The 27,377-nt window shown below is 39.2% G+C and overlaps 1 protein-coding gene across 1 annotated transcript in view; it reads right to left on the reverse strand.

The window, feature by feature from the left end:
- malrd1 (MAM and LDL receptor class A domain containing 1) overlaps positions 1–27,377 on the reverse strand; it is a 44,317-nt gene that overhangs the window by 9,007 nt on the left and 7,933 nt on the right. Inside the window, exons 6-23 of the mRNA XM_029529654.1 lie at positions 26,639–26,767; positions 25,704–25,856; positions 23,637–23,742; positions 22,782–23,152; positions 22,203–22,648; positions 20,650–20,737; positions 20,364–20,543; positions 20,099–20,255; positions 18,669–18,825; positions 18,445–18,555; positions 17,117–17,330; positions 16,764–17,011; positions 15,455–15,740; positions 11,475–11,720; positions 10,513–10,670; positions 4,366–4,546; positions 2,009–2,137; positions 1,699–1,860 (exon numbers count right to left, since the gene is read on the reverse strand). Of these exons, the coding sequence (XP_029385514.1) occupies positions 1,699–1,860; positions 2,009–2,137; positions 4,366–4,546; positions 10,513–10,670; positions 11,475–11,720; positions 15,455–15,740; positions 16,764–17,011; positions 17,117–17,330; positions 18,445–18,555; positions 18,669–18,825; positions 20,099–20,255; positions 20,364–20,543; positions 20,650–20,737; positions 22,203–22,648; positions 22,782–23,152; positions 23,637–23,742; positions 25,704–25,856; positions 26,639–26,767 (3,522 nt within the window). The remainder of the gene's footprint in view (positions 1–1,698; positions 1,861–2,008; positions 2,138–4,365; positions 4,547–10,512; positions 10,671–11,474; positions 11,721–15,454; positions 15,741–16,763; positions 17,012–17,116; positions 17,331–18,444; positions 18,556–18,668; positions 18,826–20,098; positions 20,256–20,363; positions 20,544–20,649; positions 20,738–22,202; positions 22,649–22,781; positions 23,153–23,636; positions 23,743–25,703; positions 25,857–26,638; positions 26,768–27,377) is intronic.

Genomic DNA, 27,377 nt, shown 5'->3' on the forward strand with positions numbered 1-27,377 from the left:
CAGCAGCCCACAGACAGCCAGTAAAAGGAGGACTTATGGCGGCAGCACATTGCAGAATAGGCCATGCAGGTTAAGTGAGGTCACTGATTTTAAAAACATTGCAGTCTTCAAATTTACAGCCCTGTAAATTGTTTGCTAATATGATGAGTTGTTTTAATCAGACCTTCTCCACTCCAACCACACCTCAACATGCCTCTGCACTTTTTGTGTATATATAGTGTCATTTACTGTATTTATATAGTGTTTGTAGACTAATTTCATTATATTACAGACACAGAAAATACCAACTAGCAACACAGAAGCATTTGTGAAAACAATTACAATTACTGGCAGACTGACAAGAAAATGAAGGCTTACATTACCTTGTCTTCTATAGATGAGGGCAATTATAACATCTGCACCAGTGATGGTGATTTATTCTCCAAGATACATATTAAATTTGTCAGTAGCAAGCAAATCATGTTTTGAGGGAGCGGGATCACTGGATATATGATAAACAGCAAGTTCATTGCTGTTAAGTTCAGTTTGACTAGCGTGACATTGATAAGGATTTATTATTAACCCTCTGTCATATGCATGTCAGAAGCTACTATTTCCAACTAATTTGGTCTTAATTCTGACAACATTATTAATATTTCATTGAAAAACTAGCAAATGCACAAGATAGGTTCTGGATATAAACATGACTCTAGTATAACTGTACACCTGTGTTTAAGCTCATTATATTATGTGAAGAAGTCAAAAGTCAATGAAACTCACAACCCATGCCTGGAAATGGCTTCTGAAGTCTGTCGTTAAAGCCTGAATGAACATTTAGGTTGTCATTTCATGGATGATGTTCACAGGCAGTGTTTCCAGTGAAGATGAAGGGAGGAGGGAGGAGTTTGCTCCTCAGCCCAGTGTGTGGTTAGGTTTAGGGTAGAAAAGCACTTTGGTAAAGGCTGGGGAAAGATCAGGGCTTCAGTCAAATGTGACTCGACTGAACAAGTCATGTTTTACATTTGAGGTCACTTTCATTACAATAAACTTAGGCCATTACAACAATGCTTCCCTTACCTCAACTATGTGATGTGAGTTCTTAACATGACCAAAAAAATCTTAATCACGCTTTAGTCCTTGTGAGCTGATGTTATATTACATATTGTAGTAATTCCATAGCAGATGTACTAATTAAAAATGTTTCCTTGTCATGTTGCTGTTTCTCTGAAAATGCATTTGCTGTTGCAAATTAGTCATACATAAAGGCAAACAAAAACACACCGTCATTCATTTCAGCTCCCAAAACAACAAACGCCCTCTTTTGGCTGTGATTCTAGCTCTTGTCTGCCTGGAGTAAAGAAGAAATATGGGCAAGGACATAATGAATCCTTAAGGTTGTCTCCAGAAGACACTGGGCTGGTTGGATTGGTGAACAAAACCAAAAACAGAACACGAGCCACAGGAGATTGCTGTTTATTTCCTATTGTAAACTGGCCACTGTGTTTGCTTCCTTCCTAATCCTAACTAAGCTGTGTTTGTGCCTGAACCAAACCAAAATTTAACCCCAGTGTTGTTACATCACAGACCACATGCGTTTTTAGTAATACTTTGAGAAGGCACCAACTGATGATGTCAACCTAGATATCCATTCATTAATATGTAGGACTTGTATACACGTCATTTCTAGGAGACAAGGTTGGCATTAGAGTGGGTACTGACCTGAAGTGTGATCAGTGGAAGGTCCAGCTCCTAATATCTCAGTCTGGTCACTGATCCTCCAATCAAAGTCATCATCAGCATTCTGAGAAAGCTGGCAGATTTCCTCCCACTGCTTGCCATCCATGTTGAAATTGCAAGCACCTGGTATGCCAAGTATATGATCTATGAAGCATACAGACAGAGAAAGAGAGAGAGATGGGAAAAAAAAAGATGTGTGCTGAGAAGTGTAGACTGAAAGATGTTTTTCTGCTTTAGAGTTAGATAGATTATTTTCCAATACCCAAGAAATCCATTTCCCATTTCTACTCACCACAGTCTATCTCATCTGATTTATCAGCACAGTCGGGCTTGTTGTCGCACTCCAGGTGAGACTCAATGCAGTCACCGTTGTGACACACAAAGTCTGTGACAGCAGGACAGCTGACCGACTCTATAGCGTCTAAAACACATTGACAAGGACAGAAGAAGATCTGAAGGGGAAGCAATTATGATTCATGTTCATCATCAGCACCGTCATTCACATTAGAAACAAATTTACAGTATATGCCCTTTTTCATTCATATAGGTTAAAAATAGCATCAGAAAATTGTGACAGTGAACAACTGTGTCCTATTAAAACATTGCCTTCTTCTTCACTGCACCAAAAGGGGGGAGCAGTGGAGAAGACAGTAAACAAAAGCAGATAAAGGGCTGTCAGGGAAATCAAAAAGCTTCCTTCCTCCAGCTCTGCCTTGTTTGAGACAAACAGCGAGGAAGGAAAAAAGATCAGGTGGATCAGAGAAAGCACACACAACTACAATATTTGTGTGTGTGCACTTTCAAACTTCAAAAGCAGAGACATTAAACGACAACTGAATAGAGCAATGAGTTGAACTTCATTCCAGGAGGTCAGCTGGGTTAATAACATCATAAAATAAACTGAAAACCCATTTAGGCATATATTTAAATTTGATTAAAGTTGTGCATTAGGTGTTATTTTATTTTTGTTGGACTGTTTGGCTGCTTGTCAGTCTTTGCATGCATGCATCTCTGTCTGTTTTGATCTGTCTCAGCTTGTCTCCTGGTCAGTATTAATATTTCTCTATCCCAGTGTCTTTGCATGTTGGAGAGGGCCTTGGCAGAGCAAAGAAACATCACATGGTGTCCTGCCTTGTGCCAGGTCCCATTTAATGTGGAACATCTGTTTCCAGCAGTAACATCACAAGGCAACTGACAGCGACTGTCATCGCGCAGAAAAACAAAACTGTCCCTGTAAGATGCAAAAGTTCTTCCCATCTTTCTTTCTGTGACTATAGACTGAATGTGTCAGTGACGGAATCAGTTTCACATCCAGAACTATCAGCCGGAACAATCGTGAAATAATTTCACAGCATAATTATACCTCCCTTGTGAAGATATATTGGAAGAATAGTTTGATTTAAAAATAAATGATGATAGAAAGCAGTAGAGAAGTTAAATGTCAGTGCATTTTTGTAAATCATACATATGTAATATAATCCAGTAGTTTGGTATTTTCTAGGCTACTTTGACTGCTGTGATAACTTATTTAGGTGCCTTTAAGGAAACTTGAATATGGAGGGGCTTGCATGAACTGAACTGCTGGTTCTCTTTAATCTTAGATGGCCAAAGAGCAGATTTATGGGTTCAGCAAGCTTCAAAGACAAGGTTAAAATAAATTTTTTAGGCTCTTTAGCCAAAGTTACACATGGGCCAGTATGAAAAACTGATCAAGAGTAAGTGACTTAAGGCCGTCTCTAAAAGTATCGATGTTTAAAACTTTTTCTTAAGTTTGTACGAGTTAAACTACTTTCAAATTACAGAGGTAATAAGAAAGATTTGTGCCGCCACTCTACACAGAGTGACTTTAATGATTGCGCAGAGGTTTGCTGAATAGCAGTGACTGTGATTACTTTGCCAGGTGGTGAGATTTTTGGCTTTCCACTACAGAGGTTCACTTTGGAACAATGACATTTCAAGATCCTTTTTATCCACCTTGCTCACTCAGCATTTGCATTTTGAACAGAGATGACACTGCGGAAAATACACCTGGGGAAAAAAGGGGGCCAGTATCCGTAATTTATACCCCTTTCATTATTTCCACCGAATTTTGAGAATTGAATCAAGGCTTTAATTGTTTAGCTGACTAGTTTCTTTTTGAAAAACTGAATATATTGCTTATATAAATCACAAAAGCAGCAGGGATGCGGGTGCAGAATTTATCCATTAAGATTGTGGCTCCTGCTGATTGCCAACTTTTTAAAACAGTAAATTATCTATACAGTTTATAGCGTTCATTACAATGGCAGTTATTTCCCTGAGTAATGCCGTCTTTGTAGATGAAGAAACCTGTGAAAACTCTGCGACACCGCAAGAAGCCCCATCCTCTATCATATTAAAAAACGTAATGTCGGAGTCTACTGTCAGGAATCTGCTGACTAGGTCAAAATGCAAACTACAGATAAGACTGATGGAAAAGCAGTTAGTTGTTGCATTATTGGTATTTCGTCATAAATCAAATGTTGATGAATTAAAAATTTTAGTCTGATCCAGGTGCTGGATGAAAAGGGATTAGTATTCATCATCTGGGGAGCATGAATGACCAAAGAATTTAGACGCAATCCATAGCATATTTGCTGGAAAAGAGAGAGACAGAGAGAGATCACCTACTTGGGGCACAATTCGTAAACCTCAGGTCATCCAGGGCAGCACCTCCGCTCACATCCCTCGAGCGAATCCCCTCAAATATCAGCTCAAAGTTCCTAAATTTCCTCAGAGGAACTTCAGCTTGATTCCACTTATTCCCTTGATGCCCCGTTTTATTCCATACTTCCAACAGATTGTTCTCTGTCTGTGGAGAAGAGCAGCAAAAACAAAAGATCATCATTTGATGGTTTCACATACTGCCCTGCTTCTGATCCTGGAGCTCTACTTCAACTGGAATATAACTTCAAAGAGCCCCAACATTGATGCAAAGTTACATCAGTGATGATTCTCTATCTGTGTCACACATCAAAAGTGAAGAACTCTTAAAGTTAAAATTAGCTGAAATGAACTTTTGGACAGACTGCTGCTGCAGAGAAACAATCAATGCCATCTGAGAGGAGTCATTAAAGTGTCATTAGCATAACATTACAGTAATATGTTCCCCTGCCCTCAGACCTGCTATTCAGAGTGAAACTGTGCCCCTCTTCAGTTATGGTAATGCACATATGGAACATATTAAGTCCACTCTGTCTTTTCCTATGGCACCAGCAAGACACGAAATCATCTAAAACCATGAAACTATGAATGCGACTTTAAATGATTTTTTTTTTTTTTTTTTTTGTGGATCTAAGTGATACAAGCCAGCATCTCACTGGTGGTTTTAGATGTCATGGCAAGAACACGAGTGAGGCGTTTTTACAGCTGTATCACATCACATTAAAACACTGTTTCAATTCAAGGAAAGGAGGAACTGAACACAGACTCTACGGTGATGTTAGAAAAAACTGAAATAAAACGCTAACAGCTTTCTCTGTCCTTTGTTAAGTTTTAACAGTAGCACAGAGTTTGTACAGTACAAACAGTGGCAGATTAAACGCTGCAGTAGAAAACTAACATGTTAACATTAGTATCAACTTCTCTGCAACAAAAAAAGAGAGAGAGAAAGTGAGCCATACTATTACACTAACTGAAAAGATCCCTGAACAAAGGTCATGTACTTGTTTTTGAGGTAATCCCAAATTAAATAGACTCTAATGCACCAATCTGCTGTAATAATAGTTCTCAACTTTTAGGCAATTTGCTGCTTTTTGAGTTAAATTTGTTAAAAACTGCTACTTTTTATCAGATTATTTTGTGTTTGAAAAACCAAAGGACATTTTTGTGGCCACATTAATGGCTCGTATTTATGGATAGAAATGGTGGTCTCTTAGTTTGGCCACCGCTTTAGTCTAGACAGAAATATCCGTATATCATCTGTTGGATAAATTGCCATGAAATTTGGTCCAGATTTTCAAGGCCTTTAGTCCACAAATCCTAATAACTCAAATATCAGCTTGCTCAGTACTATATTTTATGACCAATTATAGTACCAGTGATTTGCATTATTCTCATTCAATGTTAATTGGCAAATGTTAGCATGCCATCAAACTATACCAGGATGGTGAACGTGTAATCTACGTGCTAAACAAGTTAAACAACAGCATGTGAGTGTTTGCATTCTGATACTAGCAATGTTGTACTGAAGTACAGCCTCACAGAGCAGCAAGCATGGCTGTGCATCCTCAATAGAAACCAGCATTTTGGGCTGAGCGCCCTGACGGAATATGGAGGTCACAAACTATTAAGGAATGGACTAACGTGGCAGTTTCATTCTTTTCATGGGAAAAGAATAGCAGCCTTATTCTTAAAGTTTAAAGCCAAAACAAGCCTGATGCATCACATGCCTCTGTAAGCAAACTGGCAGCTCATTGTTGGGAAACTGAGAGGCGCTAATATGGATTGGAAGGGCCTCTCTCTCTAAATGAAGTTCTTTTTGTGGACACACACACACACACACACACACACACACACACACACACACACACACACACACACACACACACACACACACACACACACACACACACACACACACACACACACACACACACACACACACACACACACACACACACACACACTTTCTTGGGTCTCAGTTGAGGTGACTGGAAGGATTGTTAAAATCCACTTCAGCTTCAGGTCAATACAGATAAGCACTGCCTGGTTAGACCAAAGAGTGCTTAATAGGGGAAAGTATAGATTCAACCTCCTGAAGTTCAAAAGTCTAATATTAAAACTTTTTCAGATCTTTAGCAATTCACGACAGCTTCCCTCGTCTTCTAGTCTAAAGGATGAACGTGTCAGAGTTACTGCGGATCTCCAGCATTACATCATTAATTCAGCTTTCATGCAGTGCGATGATAAGAGTCAATCTCTGCACAATGAAACTTTTTAGACATTGGAGCTGGATGAGTAAAGACTGTAAGCTCTTACAAGTGGTTAGGTTATCAAAGGTATCACTCATAGTCGAAAGTGCAAGTTGTGACCAGAGGAATGACTGCAGTGAGGGAGGCCTGGTCTAGGATGTGCAATGTCATTTCTACTGCAGTTTGTGAGCCATTAAAAAGCACCCTTCAGTGAGGCACACACAAGCTGTCTCCTCTGCTTTATGCCAATGAAGCTATGACTTGAAATAATCTTGTTACAGTGAGAGTAGAGCATAGATTAATAGGCAGCGTTACAGTAGGACTTATCCAGATTTGTGTCATGGAATAAAGGCTCAATCCATAAAAGCAGCCTTAGATCAAGTGACGAGAGTATGATAGCTGCACACAAATCCCAACCTTGAGGTCTGGGTGTCATATCAGTCAGGGGCATTTATTCAATTAATTTAAAGTTTAATTTCCTGAACTCGCAGTCAGAGCAATGCAACCACAAATTCACTTTTCTGAAACTGAATAGTGGATATACATTTGGATAATTTCATTTTATGATCCCCTTGGAAAAAAAGAACAAAGAAAGCTGTAATCACAATAAAATGCTTATTTTATTGAAATTGTGAAATCCTGAATGTCTTCACCATATATTGAATGTTCCACTAAGTTGAGATCCAATTTGTATTCATGGCTTTTGCATTTAACAGAATTGCTCTAAGCTGTTTTTCTGTGGACTCACTTCTAAGTCAAAGAGCAACTGTTTCTTTTGTGCTCAATCTCTGCTCAGTTAAATAACATTACAGCACAAGGGGATGTGAGGCTGCTCAGTTAAATAACATTACAGCACAAGGGGATGTGAGGATGCTGATTCTGTGATAGGTCTTGACTCATATCAAGAACATGTTTAAATGATTAGGGTTGTCACGCTGTATTTTACTTGGGTAGAGCGTCTTCTTTTTGGCTGAAGGGCAGATGCTTGGCTTGCCATAATGGTAGGCCGCATTTGAACATTTGGATCCACTGCACCATATATAACTAAACAAATGACCTAATGGCAGGGTATGTATCTGTGTTATAAAGTAATTTATCACAAGTACCATGAAAATATGATGACTGTGAAAGCAGCCGTCATTACGTAGAACGTACAAACTGTCTGATCTCAAAAAGATAAATATTACATTGTTCATTTATAAGTATATCAATTACAAAAATAGAACATTTATTTCAGTAAGTGACAAGTTTCACACAGTTGAGACATAAAAATATAAAATGCATAAGTTTTGACAGTATTTCTTTTACATTTTCACTTTTATTACCATAGTTTCTCTTCTAACTCTCATAGCAGGTTTACACGCTCAAACATAATCCTACCCATCCCAAAACCTAGCCAATTAGGGAGCTAATCTCATATGAAAATACTTTGGGGGAAGGGGAGATATCCGCAACATAATTCTAGTCAAAAAATGAACACATTTATATAATTCTCCTAATTTTTTTAAACAGGCAGAATCACATATGATGCTGGACAAATACTGAAGCTGTATGACATGAATGCATACATCACCTGTCGTGGTTCGGGAGTTTGGAAACTGACTGCAACACTCTTCATTTGCAAGGTCTTCTTGGGTCTACTGAATGCTTTCCGACCATTCTGCTGCCAAGAATACATATCACTGATGCAAACAAGATAGGCCTATTGAGCCCCTTGTGAACTTCATTGGGGGGAGATATGTGCCAGGTAAATATAATCTCCTCCCCACTCTGGTGTCATTACCATAATTCCCCTTTGTTCTTCAGTCAACCTTGAAAGGTGACTGTGTGAGTGTGTGCGTCTCTAGCGATGGTTGTGTAAATGTGTGTTTATATTTATGCAGGCATTCTCACTCAAGGTAACATTGCAGCAATAAAAATGGTGTAATGTTGTAAATTATTGCACAAAGAAGTAATCCGTAAGTGCTAATATCGTTCAACCGTCTAGGTCACACATTTCATACATCCTACTTGTCATGGGAGACCATATGGATATGAAGCTCAACTGAGTTATTGGTTTTCTCCATTTCTCTCTCTCACACATACAGTCAACACTTCACTCAATGCCTAAAATCATACAGTATGGCCTCTGAACTCACCACCCACTGTCTGACTCTCTGTGTCTGTGTAAATGATTCCATCACCAAATTTATATGTCAAGAGCTGACCTTCTTTAAAAGGCCAAATTTTACATCTTCCATCTAAGGAGGACATGTAAAGTAATTCACATGCATAAATCATCTGCTCCCTCTCTGAGAGTCAGATAATCAATCAAATAGCCAACAGGCTGTGCTGAAAAATGTTGCAAATGGTTTGAATTTCAGAGAGCAGTATTATTCAGTCTCCACCAGGCTTTAATGTATAATCAATAGCATGGAAGTTTGGGGGGGTATTCGCACAATAATCAAATTCAAAACAGCATGAATAAATACAGCATCCTCCCACAAAGTCAAGAGCTTCAGAGGATAAATTTGGATAATATTTGGTTTTCCTTTTTTTGTCCAAATCCCAGATGAAGACCACATGTTAGTCAAACAAGACAAAGCTGTGCATTTGTTAAAAATTACTTTCAACAACCAAGGTGGTCAAGCATGAGATGTGTAGGAGTCCCACTGCTGTGCTCACTGTCATGAGGGTAAAAACAATATAGAATCTAAATCAGGGTAAGACTACACAGGTTATACTTGTTTGCAAGATCAATACTTGCAGTAATCAACATAGTATTGTTGTTGGTCTTTTGTCTAAAGTAATTAGTCATATTGTGAGTGTCAGTCAAATGTCTACCGCACCCAGGAGCTCTACCAATAGATTATAAACTTTTCATTGGATAATTTCAGGGTTCACTTTGGTGTTTTGGTCATGGGCTTTGTTGATCGTAAGAGAAATACAGACTAACAATTTAAAGTCAATTCCATCTTAACCTTTAAACCCCTTACAGCAACAACTTGGGCTCTGCTGCTACAGGTCCTGGTTGTTGCAGCAGGAGACAGAATTGTCTGTGTGTCTTTTTTTTGGGAGGGGGGGAGTAATGATATGCAAATTTTTGAGATGGGCTACTTGGTGCTGTAGGAAGGAAAAAAAAGCAGTGTGCAAAATTTACATAACTTGCTGATCTGTTTTGCAAATGGCATAAACAGTTTATACATCATGCACAAGGATGCACTATCAATTCTGCACACATTGTGCATATGTGAGAATGAAACACACAAATCTTACTACACATTCAAACCACTGAATGAAGTAACTCGTGCACAAACCCAGCACCTGGATCGTGATTCGTAACTCGTGAAGTTGGGGGTATGCAGACCACAGGTAGGAGGCAGAGTAAATCACAACAGAATTTTAATGGCAGAAAGCTCCAAGCAGAAATCTTAATCCCTGAAAGTCAACCATGCATACACAAACCAGACAGCTGAACACCTGACAAGCAAGAAGTCTTGGAAATTGGCAGGGCTAGTGTATGCCCAGATGGTGGGGTGGGGTTGTTCTGGGATGTGACTGTGATCACCATAACTCACCTCAACCACAACCTTCAACCCCCCCCCAAAGTTGCCCTGTTGATCAAACACTGGCAGAGAGAGTGACAGCTGCACTCCTCTTTTTACCAAATTACTGAAAGCACTAGACAGCACCACTAATATATGATTACTGTCTACATTAACATGATTTAATATTATCAGGATGTACTTCCGACTGTGCACAACCATGGCAACTATGTTTGATGGATGGCAGCAGTTCAGCTTTCCAACTATCATGGACAGACCACAGACTAATTCATCATTCTTTCTCATGATTCTATGCAAACATACTCCTGTAGATGGTTTACCTTGATCAGCAGCCGGATGGTTCCTGAGGCCTTGTGGGAAATGTAGTACCAGAAGGACAGCTTACAGATGGCACTAGACTCTTTCCAAACAGAGCTTCTAATATGAGCTTTATCCCCTTTAAGTCCCACTGGTGTAGCTTCCAGGTAGACAAAATGGCCTAAAGAGGCAAAGACAAGAAGTGATGGAGGAGAAAGACAGCAACATAGGAAATGAGAGAGATACAGATTCATAACCATTTCTGTACTGCCAGCTCTCGTAGCCAGTGGCAAATTACAAAAAGGTCACAAACTGTTTGGTGGGGGAGTGAAGAGTATTCCCTGACAATTTTCCAACTGTCTCACCGTCTTTTGACATAGGGACAAGTTTTAAGTAAGTGACGTCAAGATCAAGACAATGTCTTGAATACAAAAACGAAGAGAGTTTCTGTGCTGTTGTTTTTAACTTTGCAGATATGTGATAATTTAAAATAATGAAATTATTGATTGGTAGTTTTAACTACTAGTGCAAGAGATAGCTATTCATGCCCTGGATTTAATTTGCCTTTGCATGTAAGAGGACTACACAGGAAACGATGCTGTTCATTGTTACTACTGACAAAAGATTATTTGACATTGAAAAAAACTGAAACCCAGAGGGTCTATTATTGTGATCGGCAAGGGTGGACACCTCAAACTCATCAGCAAGAGTATCTATCATCTAATAAATCTTGGTTTAAATCATTATCATTTTGTTTCCTGTTGTATAGCTAACAAAGTAGCTGATCAACACATGCCTGCTGTAATATTAAAACTTACTACAACAGATGGCAAAAACCAAGATTTAACTATTAAGGATTTAAGATGCTTTTAAGAAGTACTAGTGTGTAAATGCACTTATACATTTATTCATGTGGAAAAACATCATGAATTTAACATTGCAGAAAACTGTATGAACAACTTACAAAATAGAAAATCTAACATACCATTTTCATCCATCAAAGTGTGGTCATAGGGAGGCCGTATGCTTTGAACAGATCCAGTCCCCAGTGCCCAATCGAAATTATCAGCCAAGGAGCTACTCCAGCCACAGCGACCATTCTCAAAGGAGCAGGAAGTCCCACAATGCTTTTCATCGGTTCCATCACCACAATCATCTGTGAAGTCACAACTCTGCCCCGGAGTGAAACACCGACCATTTTCACATGGCAGGAAGCCTGGCGGACAGGAGCCTGGAAATACACAATATCATTCAAACTACTTGTGTTTGTATTGCCAACATCAGTCTGCAGCCATGCCTCATATAGAGTAACTGATTTCCCAAAAAGGATAAGGATAAACTCATATGATGTCAAATCAAGATTTAGAAGGAAAAGGAGCTCAAATCAGTGTCATTTCAAGAAGTATATTTACTTACTTAAACTGTTCATACCTTATTTGCTATGTGATATTGAACTGGTAAATATGAAGCTTTTACGAGGTGTTGGTCAGTTTATTGAACATAAAGACTGGTCAAGGCGTCTATTATATAATTATTATGATGGATTTCAGCAATAACCAAAAAAATTCTAAACAATAATTGAGCAACAACATGGTGATAGATGAGCTGATGTTTCCTTTTTTCCCCCAGCCTGTATGTTAATCTAATTTTAAGATAAATGGCCTCCAACTGTGGATTCACATTTACCCAAAAGACATAAGAAGGGAATTGATATTCTCATTTAGTTCAGTATAATTCCCCCAATGAGAATTTATTCCTGCAAAAATATGATTAATTATTTAGCCAAAGAAAATTGTTCACATGATTTAAACTAAATTATATAATATACAGAAAAAAACGAGATCAGATTCAGTAATTTTAGAAAGTAGCATAACAAGTTAACTCAAGAGTGGATAGACCATCTGCATGCACCATCGGCGTCCCATTGAGAGGCTTAAAAAAACAAGGGAGCATGGGGCAATAAACCCAGATCGGTGTATTATTGGGTAGCGGTGCTGGAAAGGCCTGGAATCTGTTTCTTTTGGTGCCAGGCATTCCAGCAGGGTCAGTGCCTGGCTTTAGGGAGTTTTAGAAAGGGACATGAGGCATGATGAAGAGGGGTGGTCCCTGTAATTAAAGGAGAGAAAGGGGTATAAGTCCCTCCTAATCCTTTGTTCCTCTTCAGACGCAGACGACCAGAAGCAATGTGCCCCAACAAAAGGCACACAGGAAGCCAGGAAGCCACAGCTTCCCACTGTGAAGCCAAACCTACTCACCACCAACTGTGGAGCATACTGAAGCCAAAGGTGGATCCATTTAAAAAAAAAAAAAAAGTGAATGTTTGAAGCTAATGGTATCTAAATCTCATAGCATGTACAACTTCTGGGTTTTGCATTGCAGTGAACAATATGACCTTCTCAACACGTACCCACTATCTTGAAATCTAGCTTGTTGGTCAGTCACCTCGAGTCACACTGCCCTCTGGTGCTCAAATTATAACGAGTTACTTCTGGAACAGGAAGTCCAGCACAGAAAACAAAGCAGGCTATCCAGTTTTGAGAATTTCAGGTGCCAAGCCAGTATAATTTTCTTCATTTCTCTTGACCGTATACGTGTTATCTTATCACGCCCATTGTGCTCACATGCTTTATCTGAATTCTTTTCATTTTCTTTTGAGAATTTATAAATTAAAGTGCACCTCTGTTGTTTTCTTGGCCTTTGTCTCTGCCCTCATTTGCTATCACATCTGAAAAATCGATCACGTCAAACCGTAATTGCTCTAACTTATGTCCTATCTGTCAGGCTAATAATAAAGAATCTGCCCTGCGAGCAAAAGTTGTCAAACTCATAGCTGTCAACATTAAGATTAAACTGAATTTATGATATCATGGGCTACAATAAGTCTAGTGCAAATGGAGTCTAGTCATGCCCACAATAAATTATATAAAACACACAAAACCAAACACATCCAAGCACCCAATTTAAAACATAAGCTGTATTAAATTTATCTATTTATTAAAGTCACAGCTATTTGTCATTCAGACATAGGTGAATTTTACATTCATGTTCCTTCCAGCCTATTTGAGACAAGACAGAGCACAACTCAAAATAATGAATGAGGACGAACTTTCTGTTCAATTCCCAAATAGCTAACTACAACTATAAAAAATTCTTTTCTTAGTGAATGTAATACATTTTTCATTAATTTAATTATTTATTAGTTGGAGATTTGTGATGATGAATTTTATAAAGTACAATACAATAGAAGTAGAGAATAACAAGGCATTTCTCAGATGCTTTATGTTAAACCTTTTGCTGGATAGTCTTGTATTTTTCAGTAAAGCGGATATACATCCAAACAACTTGCAGGTGTGCTTAGCCAGTGATGCCAGGGCATCATGTTAAAATGGTTTGCATTGTCTTGTTAACGTCAGCAAAAGTCATAAAAAACATTTCACAATGAGCTTGCATGATGTCACCATGCTGCAATAAGATGGCATTATAAAGAACCAAGCTGTGGTTCTTTATAATGCCCTCAAAGGGCCTCAGTACATAATTATAGTTTCTGCTGTCTTTGGTCTCATCAGTATTACTGTACAATCTCTGCAGCTACTAGAAAAACAGTGATAGCAGGGTTCCTTGTCATTCATCACTCTTTACCCTCCAGGCTCTTTTAATGGAAGGATGAAACACATTCCTTTTCTATTTCCTTCCCACTTTATTTGCCCTGCTTTTACTTGTTCTGAAAATTAGCCTGTCAAATTTTGAAAAAGAAAAAGATCCTGTTCTATTTGTTGCTTTATGAATCTTCGTTATAATTGCAACTCCTCCTCTATCCAAAGTGCATACATGTTTTATATTCTATATGGACATACTTTTTGTGTAGTGGTAGAAATTTTGAGTTTACATGTATGTTTTCCCTAAAATGGTTTTTCAGCCAAGCTTTTTGGCTTTTGTTTGTCCAGGTGTTGATATACAGGCACCTTATTTTTTCTTGGAAAATACAATTTTCATTTACAACATATAAAATCTCTTTCCTAAATCAGTGTCCCCATGTCTCTGTATTAGACACAGATAGCATCGTCAACAATTATAAGACCATTGCTTATCTGAAAGGTGATTTCAGTGAAAATGGATGACTTTAACATCTGGATTATGAAAACAAACTTATTTTCCTTTAAACAGGGAGAGCCATCTCTAAGAAAATCACAACTATTCCTTGAGATTTCATCTCAAAATCACAGGGACACTCCTCAGTCTCATCCTTTCTAGCCACAGATCGCCCAATAACTCTGTCTTCTCCCCCAGCATAGCAGTGAATTAAATAGGTCAATTACAGCAGACAATGGCAATTGATCAGCTCACGGTGCCTCCTGTCGCCTCTTAAAGGATTCTTTCTTAAAGAAAGGGATGCAGATGAACTTCTACCAGCTGAACAGTTCCGAAGTGTGAGATACAGACAATGATGAGGCTCTCCTGGTCTCCTTGAGACATTGTTGCTAACATGTGAGCATGTTTCACTTTGGTCAAGGATATAAAATTATATGATAAATAAACGTTTTAAAAGATGATCATGCAGCCAAAAATTCTCTTGATTGTCAATAAATGTGCAATGTATCCAACCCAGTCCAAGCACTTCTGAAATAAGAGAGCTTTCACTCCCTTACTTGGATAAATGGGAATTAATAGACGTGTAGAAAAAGGCACTTACAAACGAGACTAAAATGTTTTTTTCTGACAGTGACTTTCTGTCCAGAGTGGAAGAAACATTTTGAAAAGCAATTCAATGATAGAATAGGATTATAGTAAATCCAATTTATATAATGTGATGGATGATGATAAGACAAAATAGCTCTAAGGGGAGAACTTTAAAAATTTAATAGCACTACATGCTTAAGTCTGAGGGTTTCAGGTAGGAAACTGCATTTGATGGGTAGGCAGAGGAAAACAGATGAGCTCAGCATAGAAACCTAGTTGAGTGTATACCTGCAGGAGGTGGAGGGGTGTCCTCTAAATGGTCTGAGGAGGCGAGCAGACACCCTGGAGAGAAAGTGATATCATCCAGGCAGATGTCGCCTTTTGAACTTCGGCCCACTTTACCCTCAAACAGGATCTGGAAGTCTCTTGTGTCACTCAGGATGATTTCCCTCATCTGCCAGTAGTTTCCCTGGTCTCCTGTGAGATTCAGCAGAAGATAACGTTTTCCTTCACTTTTCCTAATCACGCTGAGAGTCCCGATGCCTTCTCCCGACATATGCAAGTAGAAACGCATCTGGAGATAAGACAGAAAAATTAAGCAGTGACTTCAAAGGGTAGAGACTTTATCACTAGATTATTCCACACATTGACATTTAGATTCTTGTCAATTCTTGCTTTTTTCCCAGATAGTTGAATTGAATGTATCCCAACTACAATAGTCATTTGTCATCATGGTGGAATATGGAAAGAAACCAAATATATTGTGTAATTCTGCAACTGAATTAATGCAATTTTCCCTTTAAATGTCTTTAGCAGGGCTTGGAGAAGAACTGTTTCTCTGTCAGGTAGTACAGAGCAAGCGATTTGTCTGCTAGGTTTTCTTTGCAATTTTTGGCGTGTTCATGAACTATAGCAGCACAAATACACCCTTCATCTCAGCAGAGAGACCGCCTGTCCTTCTCCCGTTCTCCCCTTCTCACTTCCCACACAACCCTCCCTTCAGTTTAATTGGTGTCCTTATGCTGACTGCTTGATTGATGGACAGACCATGAGACGTGCAGAAGGCACAGAGAAAACTGGGCAGTCAATCAAGAGAGCTTTCACAGTGGATCAGCAGGTTGACAGCTTAAAGGATGCACACACACACACACACACACACACACACACACACACACACACACACACACACACACACACACACACACACACACACACACACACACACACACACACACAGTTTAGTTATATCACATTTACAGCTGTAAGGATGTGGGCATTTTGAGGAAAATAAATTATTACGACTTTCATGTTTTGTGATGGATCAAGCACAAAATATTTAGCTTAGCAGGTGGTCAGTTTATCTTAGCATAAATATTGAAAACAGAAACATTAACATATCTCATTTGTTTGACAGTCTACCACATAAATCCCTGTAAAACCCCATTTTCATTGGCCTTTTTTTGTAAATATATTATATACCTGGTAACAGGTGTAATGGTACCTTATATGAGTTATAAGATTTAGGATGTAAATTCACATTTACATGGGAGGGAGACTCACTGCATTTGAATGGACCTGTTTTCTGCCATTATCTCACCTTGCATTGTGAGCTTCTGCGGCTCAACAGCGGTCCTAATATACGCGCAATATGTCCAAATGAATGAGGGAAAGAGCTCTCAAGATAGAGGTAGTGCCCTGAGGGATCTCTCAGGGTGTGGTCACTTGACGGCCCAGTGCCAACCGTCGGAGTGCTGCCTGCCTTGATCAACCAATCAAAGTCATCCTGGGAGCATTGCCGCCAGGAACAGAGGTCAAATTCAAAGCTGCAGCGTCCACTAAAGCCCTCTGGAAAATGGCAATGAAAAAAAGAAATCAATTTTGACTGTTTGCAGTTATCTGGAAATTCCTCTTTCTGCAGCTATCAACAGTCACACATTAGAGGGGGCTCACTGCAGATGTAGGGGTCCTCATCAGAGTTGTCTTCACAGTGGCTGATCAAGTCACACAGGTTATCTTGAGGGATGCAGAGGCCATTGGCACAGGTGTATTGCTCAGGTGTGCATGGCTGATCTGAAGGCAGTGGAGGGGAGCAGTCCAAGAAGCTGACATCATCTATTACCACATCGCCCATGTAGCTGATCCCTCGCTTTGCCCTGAACACCACCTGACAAGAGACCACATCCCTGGTCAGCACAATTTGTCATTTAAAAATGATCATATCTTAAGACTCCAGGGTTATTGTTAAAGACTACCAGACGTGGCACTGACATAAAAGATCTTCTGTCCTAAAACGATATGGTGTTCTGTCTTTGGGCATACAGTGGATAAGGAGCTCAGAGTGAGAAGGATAGGAGCACTTGAAGACTAAAAAAGGTTTCCCAGAGGTTCAGCATGAAAAGGCCCTTCAGCTTAGGATGTACCAGATTTGACACTGTCAAGTGTGCAAATGTGCAAAGGCCGAGGTATGTAGTTGTATGAAGAAAAAAAAAAAAAGTTATCACTGCAATCAAGCCACCAGGGCTGACACAGGGTCTCTGTGTGGTCACAATGACCTGGAATAACCTGAACCTAAAGACAGACACCATCAAGAGATCGCAATTCTGCTTACTGCCACACATCAGATAAGAGTCATTAAACTGAATTAGAATCAATTAGACTCAATCAATCCATCACTGACCATCAACTCTGCTAGTCTAATTTAAACGCTTGTGACCAGAATTACTCCAATTATACAGATTTGAATAGTCATCTTTGTTTTTGTCTTTTGTCTTTCAGTCACAATGAATCCCAGTAATCCCAGTCATGCACCAAAAAGTCAGCTCAATTTGTATTATTATAGAAATGATTATAATAATGATAATTATTATGAAGCAGACATCGGTTTGCGCCACATTGAGGATGGTACTTGTTAAGACTGATGACTGATGTTACTATTTATACTATTTTCCAGTCTCTGTAAGAGGCATAATAAGTAATTTCACAAGTTGTTAAAATGTTCTAGAGAAATATATATAGCCATTTAAGACATGTTTTCGTATGTATGATAGTCAGGCATTATGGAACACAAAACACACAAATACACAAATATTTTATATTAATTATTTTATCATTAGTCCTCTGATGAGTCACTTAAACATATGGACAGGAAATAATTTGACGAGACTGCTTATGAAATATGGCACACACTATTAATGGCTTTAAAAAATGTGTTTATCTTTTTCTTGCATTGAATCTCCCTAACACATCTGAAAGGACTCCAAAGAAAGAAGCATACAGACCTGGAAGTTGTTTGAAAACCCCAAATACACTTCTCCTCGTCTCCATTTGTTGCCTTGGTTACCAGACTGAGACCAAACCTCATGAGTAATATTTCCGTGCTTCAGCAGGACCTACAGATATTGCATGAACAAGAGATATGAATATTCCTGTGATTCAATTCTGCTGAGATTCAGCCCATAGAAATAAGTGCTTTTTACTTGTGAAGTGTGGCTATTTTCTTCACCTGCAGTGATCCCACAGTAAATCCACCCATGTGGTACCAGAAGATGAGCTTGCACTGTGGCCCAGTGGAGGAGATGACAGGTGTCAAGAGGTCAGTGGCTTGACTGTAGCCACCATTTGAACTGTCTGCATACATATACCAACCATCACGGCTGCCTCTATGACAGGATCAGGAGGAAATATGCGACTATTATAATTGTGCCTTCAAAATGTGAGCCCGGCAGTAAATTTTCTTCATTCAAATGTGTGAAAGCTTACAGTATATGTACTGCACACTCAACCAAAACAAAAGCCTCATATCAACAAGGACATTTTACTCAAATATGTCAATGTAGTTGCTCTTTGATAGTGAACCACTCTTTCCTACTTTGAGCACTGATGAATATTTTTGACTGAGCACCCTGATTTTCTTTCTTTTTCGTACATCAAAGAAATCCTGTTACATCTTGCACTATTAACTATCTCATCCTATTTTCTGTGCACTTTTTGAAATTCCGTCAGATCCTTTTTATGGCAGTGGAGGGCAAAGTACTGGATTTGCAGCAATAGGTTGATAAATCGTCAATCGATAATAAAATAAAGTCTTAAGGATTTGAATAACCAAGATATAATTTTCAAGTCAAGTCTATAGCTGCAGATGAACAGATTTCCTTTGTTTGTCTATATTTTCTACCACTGAATCACAGTTCACATAACATTATTGATGCAGTTTTGATCAATTCTATAAGCCACTAGCTGATACAACTGTCAATCACAAAACGGACAATGGTGCTCTATTTGCCTTCACAGGGCTTATCGTCCACACACTCTGAGCACCAAGCTTATCTCAGCTCCATCCCCTTCTGCTTCACTTTATTAAATTTCCATAAGAGGTATGGCTCTGCTTAGGCTAAATAAGACACGGCTTTGCCTCTCCATTTCATTCGCGCCTTATCGATTGTGAGCCAATCACAGCTGCTGTATGAGTGAGAAAGAAGAAGGCCCAGCCAGACAGAGAGCTTATGAAAGAAGATAGTGTCGCCCAATCCTGGCTGCAAGAAAAAAATAACTGAAATGTAGTGGTCAAAGTGCACCACCGTTTTCTGCTTTCAACGACCAGTCAATAAAACACAGATAAGGAGAGTCAGGTCACTGTCTCTCCACAGTAAATGGGCCATAATCAGACCACACTTCTTTACAGTAAGATCAAAAAAAATGCACAGAACACAAAACATGCAAGTCCCTGAATATTATAGATTCTTACTTTCTGTCCCCTATCCTTAGCCTGTATTGAATATTTTGTGATAACTAGCACTCAATTCAACATTTGAAAAGCATAAATAAGCAAACCCTAACCCCATTCATTCATTCATTATTTTATCTCGAACTCTAATTGATTTAATGGCTAATGTATTTAAAAATTTCACCACAATCACTTTTGTTGACACTCACAGGGTGTGGTCATTAATAGGACGATGATACTGCTCTCCATCATGAATGCTTTCCCCTTGATCAGGTGACCAGCAAAATGCATGATTTGGGGCGAAAGGGGGTTTGACACTTGTCCAACCACATGTATCCCCACCTTCAAAATCACAGAATTCCTTCACTGGAGAAAAACACAGGTAAAATTATAAATGAGAGAAAAACAATACATAAGATATACAGGGAAAAAGGAAACATTGTGAAAAATGTAGAAAAAAAAATGGCATTTTACCGCAGTTTATTTCATCTGATCCATCAGAACAATCAAGTCTGAAGTCACACTCTTTGCTCTGGGGTACACACTCCCCATGTGCTCCACATGCAAACTCTCCATCAAGGCAGTTGTTAGGTTTGACTGTGGGGGCTGGAGTGGTCACTTGAGGGACTGTCGTATTCGGTGTGGGGAGCTCTCCTAATCAGGGCACAGCAGAAAACATAAAATGAGAGAGGACATTTAAATGCAAAAACCGGCCCAAATGGCATCAGTGTACCTCCTGTGTTATGGCAAACACTTTTACCTTCATAGGGGTCACAGTTCAGGAAGGAAAGGTCATCAATGGCAATGTCTCCATTAAAATCATCCCCAACTGTCCCCTCAATCAAAATCTAGCAACAAGGAAAGTGAACAATTTGTAAATCCATCTCAAAGTTTGTGCACTTCCTAATTCATTAAATCTAGCCAAAGTAATTTAGAAACCACTCCAGATCACACATTTCTTTCCCAGAATACCACATCTCTGTAGCTAATCAACCTTAAGAAGACATTTTTGCTAGAGGCAACAGTAGTTATCCAGGAAAAGCACAAGTGTTAGTAGTATTACCAATTAAGTCTGCGTGAATAAGAGCTGTTATATTAATGAGTGTTTGCATGTATAACTTTCTTGCTTTTATGCCAGTAGGCCTTACTACACAAAGATTGAGGTGTTATGCTTTGTTTCATTGCTAAGGAGCAGAACATTATTTGGAAATATGGAAAGATGAGTCCGATATTAGTTTTCAGGGAAAACAGCTTGAATCTCAAGGGAAATAAGCTTTTCAGCTTATAATGTTACTGGGAGAGCCAGCCTAGTGCACATGCGCACTGCACACACTGCAGAATGAAGCATATCTAATAAACAAAACAATCCAGTTAATCATTCATTACCTGAATGAGGCATTATGTATTTAAATTTGAAATATTTTAACAATAATCAGCCATTACCATTTTGGAGACACTGAAAATGATTTAATTCACTTTACTGCTCAGTAGTCTATTGCTGCTTTTTGCATGGTTAAAATGATTCAGGCACTCCAAGCTCAGATGTTGCTTTTCCTTGGAAGATATGCATTAGCTGTGGTCACACTGGTCACATTACATTTCAGTGCAAATTCAGAAGGAGGGTGTTGGTTAAATTTGCTGTCTTTATGTCAAATCATTACCCTCCGTCATTTCCTGGCAATATGCCCATTTTGAGCAAACAGATCAGCCTGAGTCTTAATTTAATTCATCAGTGTCTCTTTTTTTTCCCCACTTTTACCCTTTCTACAGTCAATTAACTTGACAAACACAGCTCCTGTTTTCAATGCCATAATGGAGGAAAAGTCTTTAACTGCCTGTCAAGTTATACTCACTCATGAGTAATGACAACAGAACATCCATCTTGAGGGATCGATGTCTGGCACCGAAGCTATTAAGTAGAGCTTAATCTTGTAATGGTGGAGTACACTCTTAAATATGCATTCTGTGTTTGACTTTCATTTTACTGTTGCTCTCCAGGTAACTATGTTTGCCTGAATCTTCTTACTCCTTTGATTACTCCAGAGAGCTGGACACAAAAGATTCAGAGTAGGATGCCATGTGACTACAGAAGGTATAATCGTGTTTAGACTAAGAATAAATTTGTAATATTGATTCTCTATGATCCATAAAAAGAACAAAGCCAAAATATGATCTCAATGAGGATAAGACTACAGGTTACAATATGAAAGTAAATGGACTAGGTGAGTCCTACTATATAAAGTAGCAACTTAAAAACATATTCTATTTGCCATTGAGCATTTTTCTCAAGCATTACATCCTTTGGGGAGTTACCTGGAAAGGCCGAACACTGTTGAGATAAAGTGTTTTCCTGTGCCACAAGTTTCCTTGGTCTCCGTATCGCACCCAAAGCATATGACCTCGGCCTGTAGACGTAGTCCTCAGATACACTGCCAGGCAGAACACATGGGTTCCAAACATGTGGTAATGAAAGCGGAAAACACAGTGGTGGCGGGACTCGTAGGGGTCCTTGCCACGCTGGTTGGTGGGTTGGAAAACCCGGCTGATCAACACTGCGGTGTCCTTGAAAGCTTGGGGAACAGACGACTCGATGTAAAGGTAGTGGCCTTTTCTTGTGCCCAGCGTGTGGTCTTTCCAGGGCCCTGTGTTAAAGGATGGAGTGGGGCCTTGGATGCGGGTCCAGTCGAACATGTCCCCTCCACTCTGCTCCTGTATCCAACTGCACAACCCGTGCTCAAAGTTACATTGCTGCTCAGGAGCTGTGAGAAAATGACAGAACTCTTTTATTGCTTGAGGCAGAAAACAAAAGCAACAAAAAATTACATTACTAATTACTAATTGAGCAACAATGGCAATATGAACTTTGTGAACCAAAAAGAAAAAAACACTCACAACATCCTTCCTCATCTGATCCATCTCCACAGTCATCCACAAGGTCACACAGCTGCAGGTGCTCCACACATGCTTTGGTGTGAACGCAATGGAAATGTGTGTGCAAGGGACACTCCACCACTGCTAAGGGCATTGAACAGTTGTTGAAGGTGATATCATCCATGGCAGAGACCCCATCAAACAGGCCGAAGTTGATCTTCGCCAGAGAAATCTGGAAGGGCTGGGTAATACGACCCAGCTGCACCGTGACCCGGTTCCAATGAGTTCCCTGGTCGTACAAGGTTCTCCATATGACAGTTGGGCTATTGTGGCTTCCATTGAGTTGAAGGTACAGGTCAGCAACTCCAACAGATATGCCTGAGTTATAATGCCTAGGGGAGATGAGGGAAGAATGCAAGCAAAAAAATGTTTTACATACAATAATATTCTGGCATAGCAATGTGTACATTCTGTAGTATTATATACCATTTATTTAGACAAGACACTGTAAATCACAGGCTTCTCTTAGGATAATCCATATGCTTGTTGGATGTAAGACATGAAAGCTTTTGCTTACTCACACACACACACACACACACCTCTAGTTACCTCTTTGCCAAGGATACCCCTCCTTTCAAATCAAAGGGGATAATATCATTTTTCATTTGAGGTAAATTTTAAGAGATTATTAAACTGTCAGAACAAGAAAAATTAGGATGCACTACACCCATTGTGTGTGAGTGTGAAATAACTGTGATGCTGGACAGGTCAAGTGATGATTGGAAAAAGGGGCAGATATGAAGAAAAACAATAAAACAATGCGGTCAACGGACAGGAAATGGAAAAAAATTGCAGGTGCTGCAATGTAACACTTACCAGAAGGTCATAGTGCACCCAGAGGCCGATTGCTGAAACCAGGGTCCTCGGAGAACAGCTACTGGATATAGACTGCTGCTGTTCTTAGATATAAACATGAAGTGGCCTGCAGTGAGTGAGACAGCAATTTTTATTCAGCATCTACTTCATTATGCACATCACTAAATTTCTGCAAACAACTTGTTCCACTGGAGAGCCAGAGTCACCTTTAAAAACATAAAAGCAAAGTCGAGAGGTTCATTTTATATTCAACTTGGGCACCTTTAAATATTGTTGTTGTTACCAGATAGGTCAAATTCATTTACTCAGAAATACCGCTCCCTCTGAAATTTTTGGTCTCAACAATGACTTTTCCAGATTAAGAATTATGGAAGAAAAAAAACATATCCATGTCGCCTGCAGTCAACACAGCAACACTGTCGTGTTAACAACACAGGTCAGAAGACAATTGTGAGGCTTTATTCTTAACAGCTGGGCTACAAATATGTAAATAGCAGCTTGTCGTGGCAGTTATGTGCAGAAAGCCATTTTATTTCACACAGTGCATCAAACCACAAGGGACTTCACTAATCCCAGCAACAGGAAGACACACATCACCGCAATCAAGGTGAACACATCGAACACCACAAGGTAGTTATATCTTAAATGAATTCAGACTGTTAAAAACATACAAATTATATAAGTAAGATGTAGCATGCTATATTTATTAAATTATATTACTGCTACATCACTATATGCAGAAGATCTTTCCTCCAGGAAGTAAAAAATTTCATTCTACTCCAGATATGTCTGCATTTGATATTTTAAATATTTGGTTAATTGCATATAAATGTTATTTAAAAGGGTGTGATTAAGCCTTCAATAATGCTGATATTCTAGTTGATGGTATGTCTTTTTTAATCAACCATATGTCATTTTGCTAAGATGCAGATGCTTGCAACTTCACCTCTGCTATCACTAGCAGCCATCTAATGTCCTTGGCATAGCGATGTTTCACACAGTAAAACAGATTCCCATTGTTGGATTTTTTTTCTTTACTAACTTTTGTCCTCTAATGTACTATATAGAGACTTTATTAATCCTTGGGGAGAACGTTAGTTTATAGCAGCAACATGATAGTTGCTGTGTTTTGGCTTTGTATCATGACAATTTTATCTCAACTCATAAAAAACCTATTTTAAAAGCCAAGATAAAAACAGAATTAATCCAATCTGCAAAAGAAGCCCAAAGATACACAGTGTGAGGCAGGAGAATGAATCTTGGAAGATATTAGGTATCTCACAGCCAAATAAGCCCCGTTTGAACACCAACACATAAACCTTTAGGCACCTTTAGGTGGTGGTGGTGGGGGTAATATTTTCAAAATCTTCAAACTCATGCTTCCACATGGATATGTGTCATTTCACAGAGCTTGAAGCACATCAAGATCCTCCCAGAACACAGACACTGAATTTACTTCCCTTTACTGCATGGATATTCTCCAGGTTTAAAGCTAAAAGAGTATCATCTCACAGCATGCTCGTAGAACGCACATAGCAAAAATAACAGATGGTGGTACTACAAACACCCTGCATGGAGCCACCCTACAACAAGAGTCCCTCTATCATCCATCCCTTGAAGAGTTAAGTCTATCCTGGAGGACTGACTGAGGGAAAAGTATGATGATGCAATGAAGCATAATCTACAGTAGAATGTTGTTCTGCATAATCCTATGGGGGACTGATGGTGTTTCAGATTGAGTACAGTGCAGTTTTCAGTGAACAACATTAATATGCAGAATGGGTACAGCATATGTTGATATCGTTTCCATTATTCCAGATGGTTGAGAAAGCAGTTCCCCATGAAGTGCTTATCTCTTAAAAACACACAGAAAATAGTTCTTTTTCTGTCTTTTCTTCCAGAAAACCTTAATTTAATCTGGAGATAATGTTATCTTTTTCCAGTTATTTCTTCAAAGCATCCCAGACACAAATCATCTTATCAGCACATCACATTTTGATAACAGCAATTGCATATGGTAGACTTTGCTTTTACTATTGTACTTTTGTTGTGTGGTTGTTTCTTTACCTTCAGAGCTGTTTGAAGAGTGGTCCAAAGGTGGTGGATTGTTTTGGTAGTCTGGAGGCACCTCCATGGGTGAGCCCTTCACCCAGTCAAAGCCATCTCCAGGGGTGAGCTCGTACCAGCCACAAGAACCGTCCTCAAAGCTGCATTTAGAGGCTGAAAGGGTGTAGATATACATTTATTAAATATACATGAAATAATCCAAAGTTCACACAGTTTATCTGGGACATTAGAATAGCGATTCCACTATAAAATCCAAAAGTATTGTTCTGGAGCCTTCAGAGACACCTCGTCTCCCTCAGCAGATTATTAGAACTAATGGATTTTGTGGTTAGATTGTTGTATCAGCTCTTCAGCCAACATTGGTGAGAGTTCAAAAATTCAAGGATAGCTGGGTAAGGTCCCTGTACTGAGGACCATATGACAATGTTTGACATTGTGTTATTCACAGCTGCCCATGAAACTCTCCTGCTGAAGATGAAGACATGCAGTAGAAAATGTCTGGTCCAAAAATCCAGTCTGGTCGTGTGTACTGTTAACAGGAAACACAAACTGTGTTGCTTCAGTTGTGGCGTTATTTTTACATTCATTTCTGCGACAACAGTATCTGATTTGCACCACTCATGTTTTGTTTTGTTTTTTTCCACTCTAAAGCAATGGCACTCAAGACTCATGGGTACTGTAGTATACCATAACAAACAATCATGAAATGAAAATGGCAAAAACTAAGAAAAAATGTAGGTATTTAACATTGGTGGTCATAACATAAACACATCTATACACAGACAAATCAAAATACATCAAAATTAAAAATCACTGCTGGTTCATACAAGTAAAAGATCAATCAATCTTTAACCATGAATATAAATCACCGCAGTGTCCTCGGTCAAAAGTACAAATGGGATGTTAAATTTGTTACTAGGCAACAAGGATCTTACGGCAGCTGGCTTCATCCTCCCCATGGGGGCAATCTGGGCTGAAGTCACACACTTTGCTCTCCTCGATACAACCCCCCCCACCGCAGGAAAACCAGGAGGGAGGGCAGACAGGAGGGGTAGCACTGCTCTCTGCCAGAGGAATCACACATAAACGATTAAAACAGACACGTATTTTCATGGACGAGCAGTATTCAGCTGGAAGACGAACTTTGATAGCTTGGATCTATCGAGTCAAACAGAGATCTTGGTCCAGGGGGCATAACGAGGGGTAGTTCGTGTGGAAGTTGCCCCTCATGGAGGCTGAGCTACAAGCCGGTGGGGGCAATTCCCAGGATGCTTTGCGAGCTAAAAGGGTCACCATAGCAACCAGTAATTACGTAACGTAATTAACACGCATATTTTCGCAAATAATCCAAAAATTAATGAAAAGTAAACTGTGCGAATTACTCTTATTATTATTATTATTATTATTATTATTATTATTATTATTATTATTATTATTATTATTATTATTATGTCCTGTTCTGCAGAAAAAAAATTCAGATGCGTCACATTATGAGACAGCTAAAACACACCAGTAAGTGTAGCTGCGCTGCTTAGTAACGTTAGCTGACGTTAGCTAACGTCAGCTGTTAGCGGAAGCCCCGCTGTCTTGTTTAACGGCTCCAAAGTGGCACCGATGAGTGAATTTATCCAATAACACACGATGGACCCGCCAGAGGTGACAATAGCCTGCACT

The sequence above is a fragment of the Echeneis naucrates genome, chromosome 20, assembly GCF_900963305.1.
Source record: "Echeneis naucrates chromosome 20, fEcheNa1.1, whole genome shotgun sequence".
NCBI lineage: Eukaryota > Metazoa > Chordata > Actinopteri > Carangiformes > Echeneidae > Echeneis > Echeneis naucrates.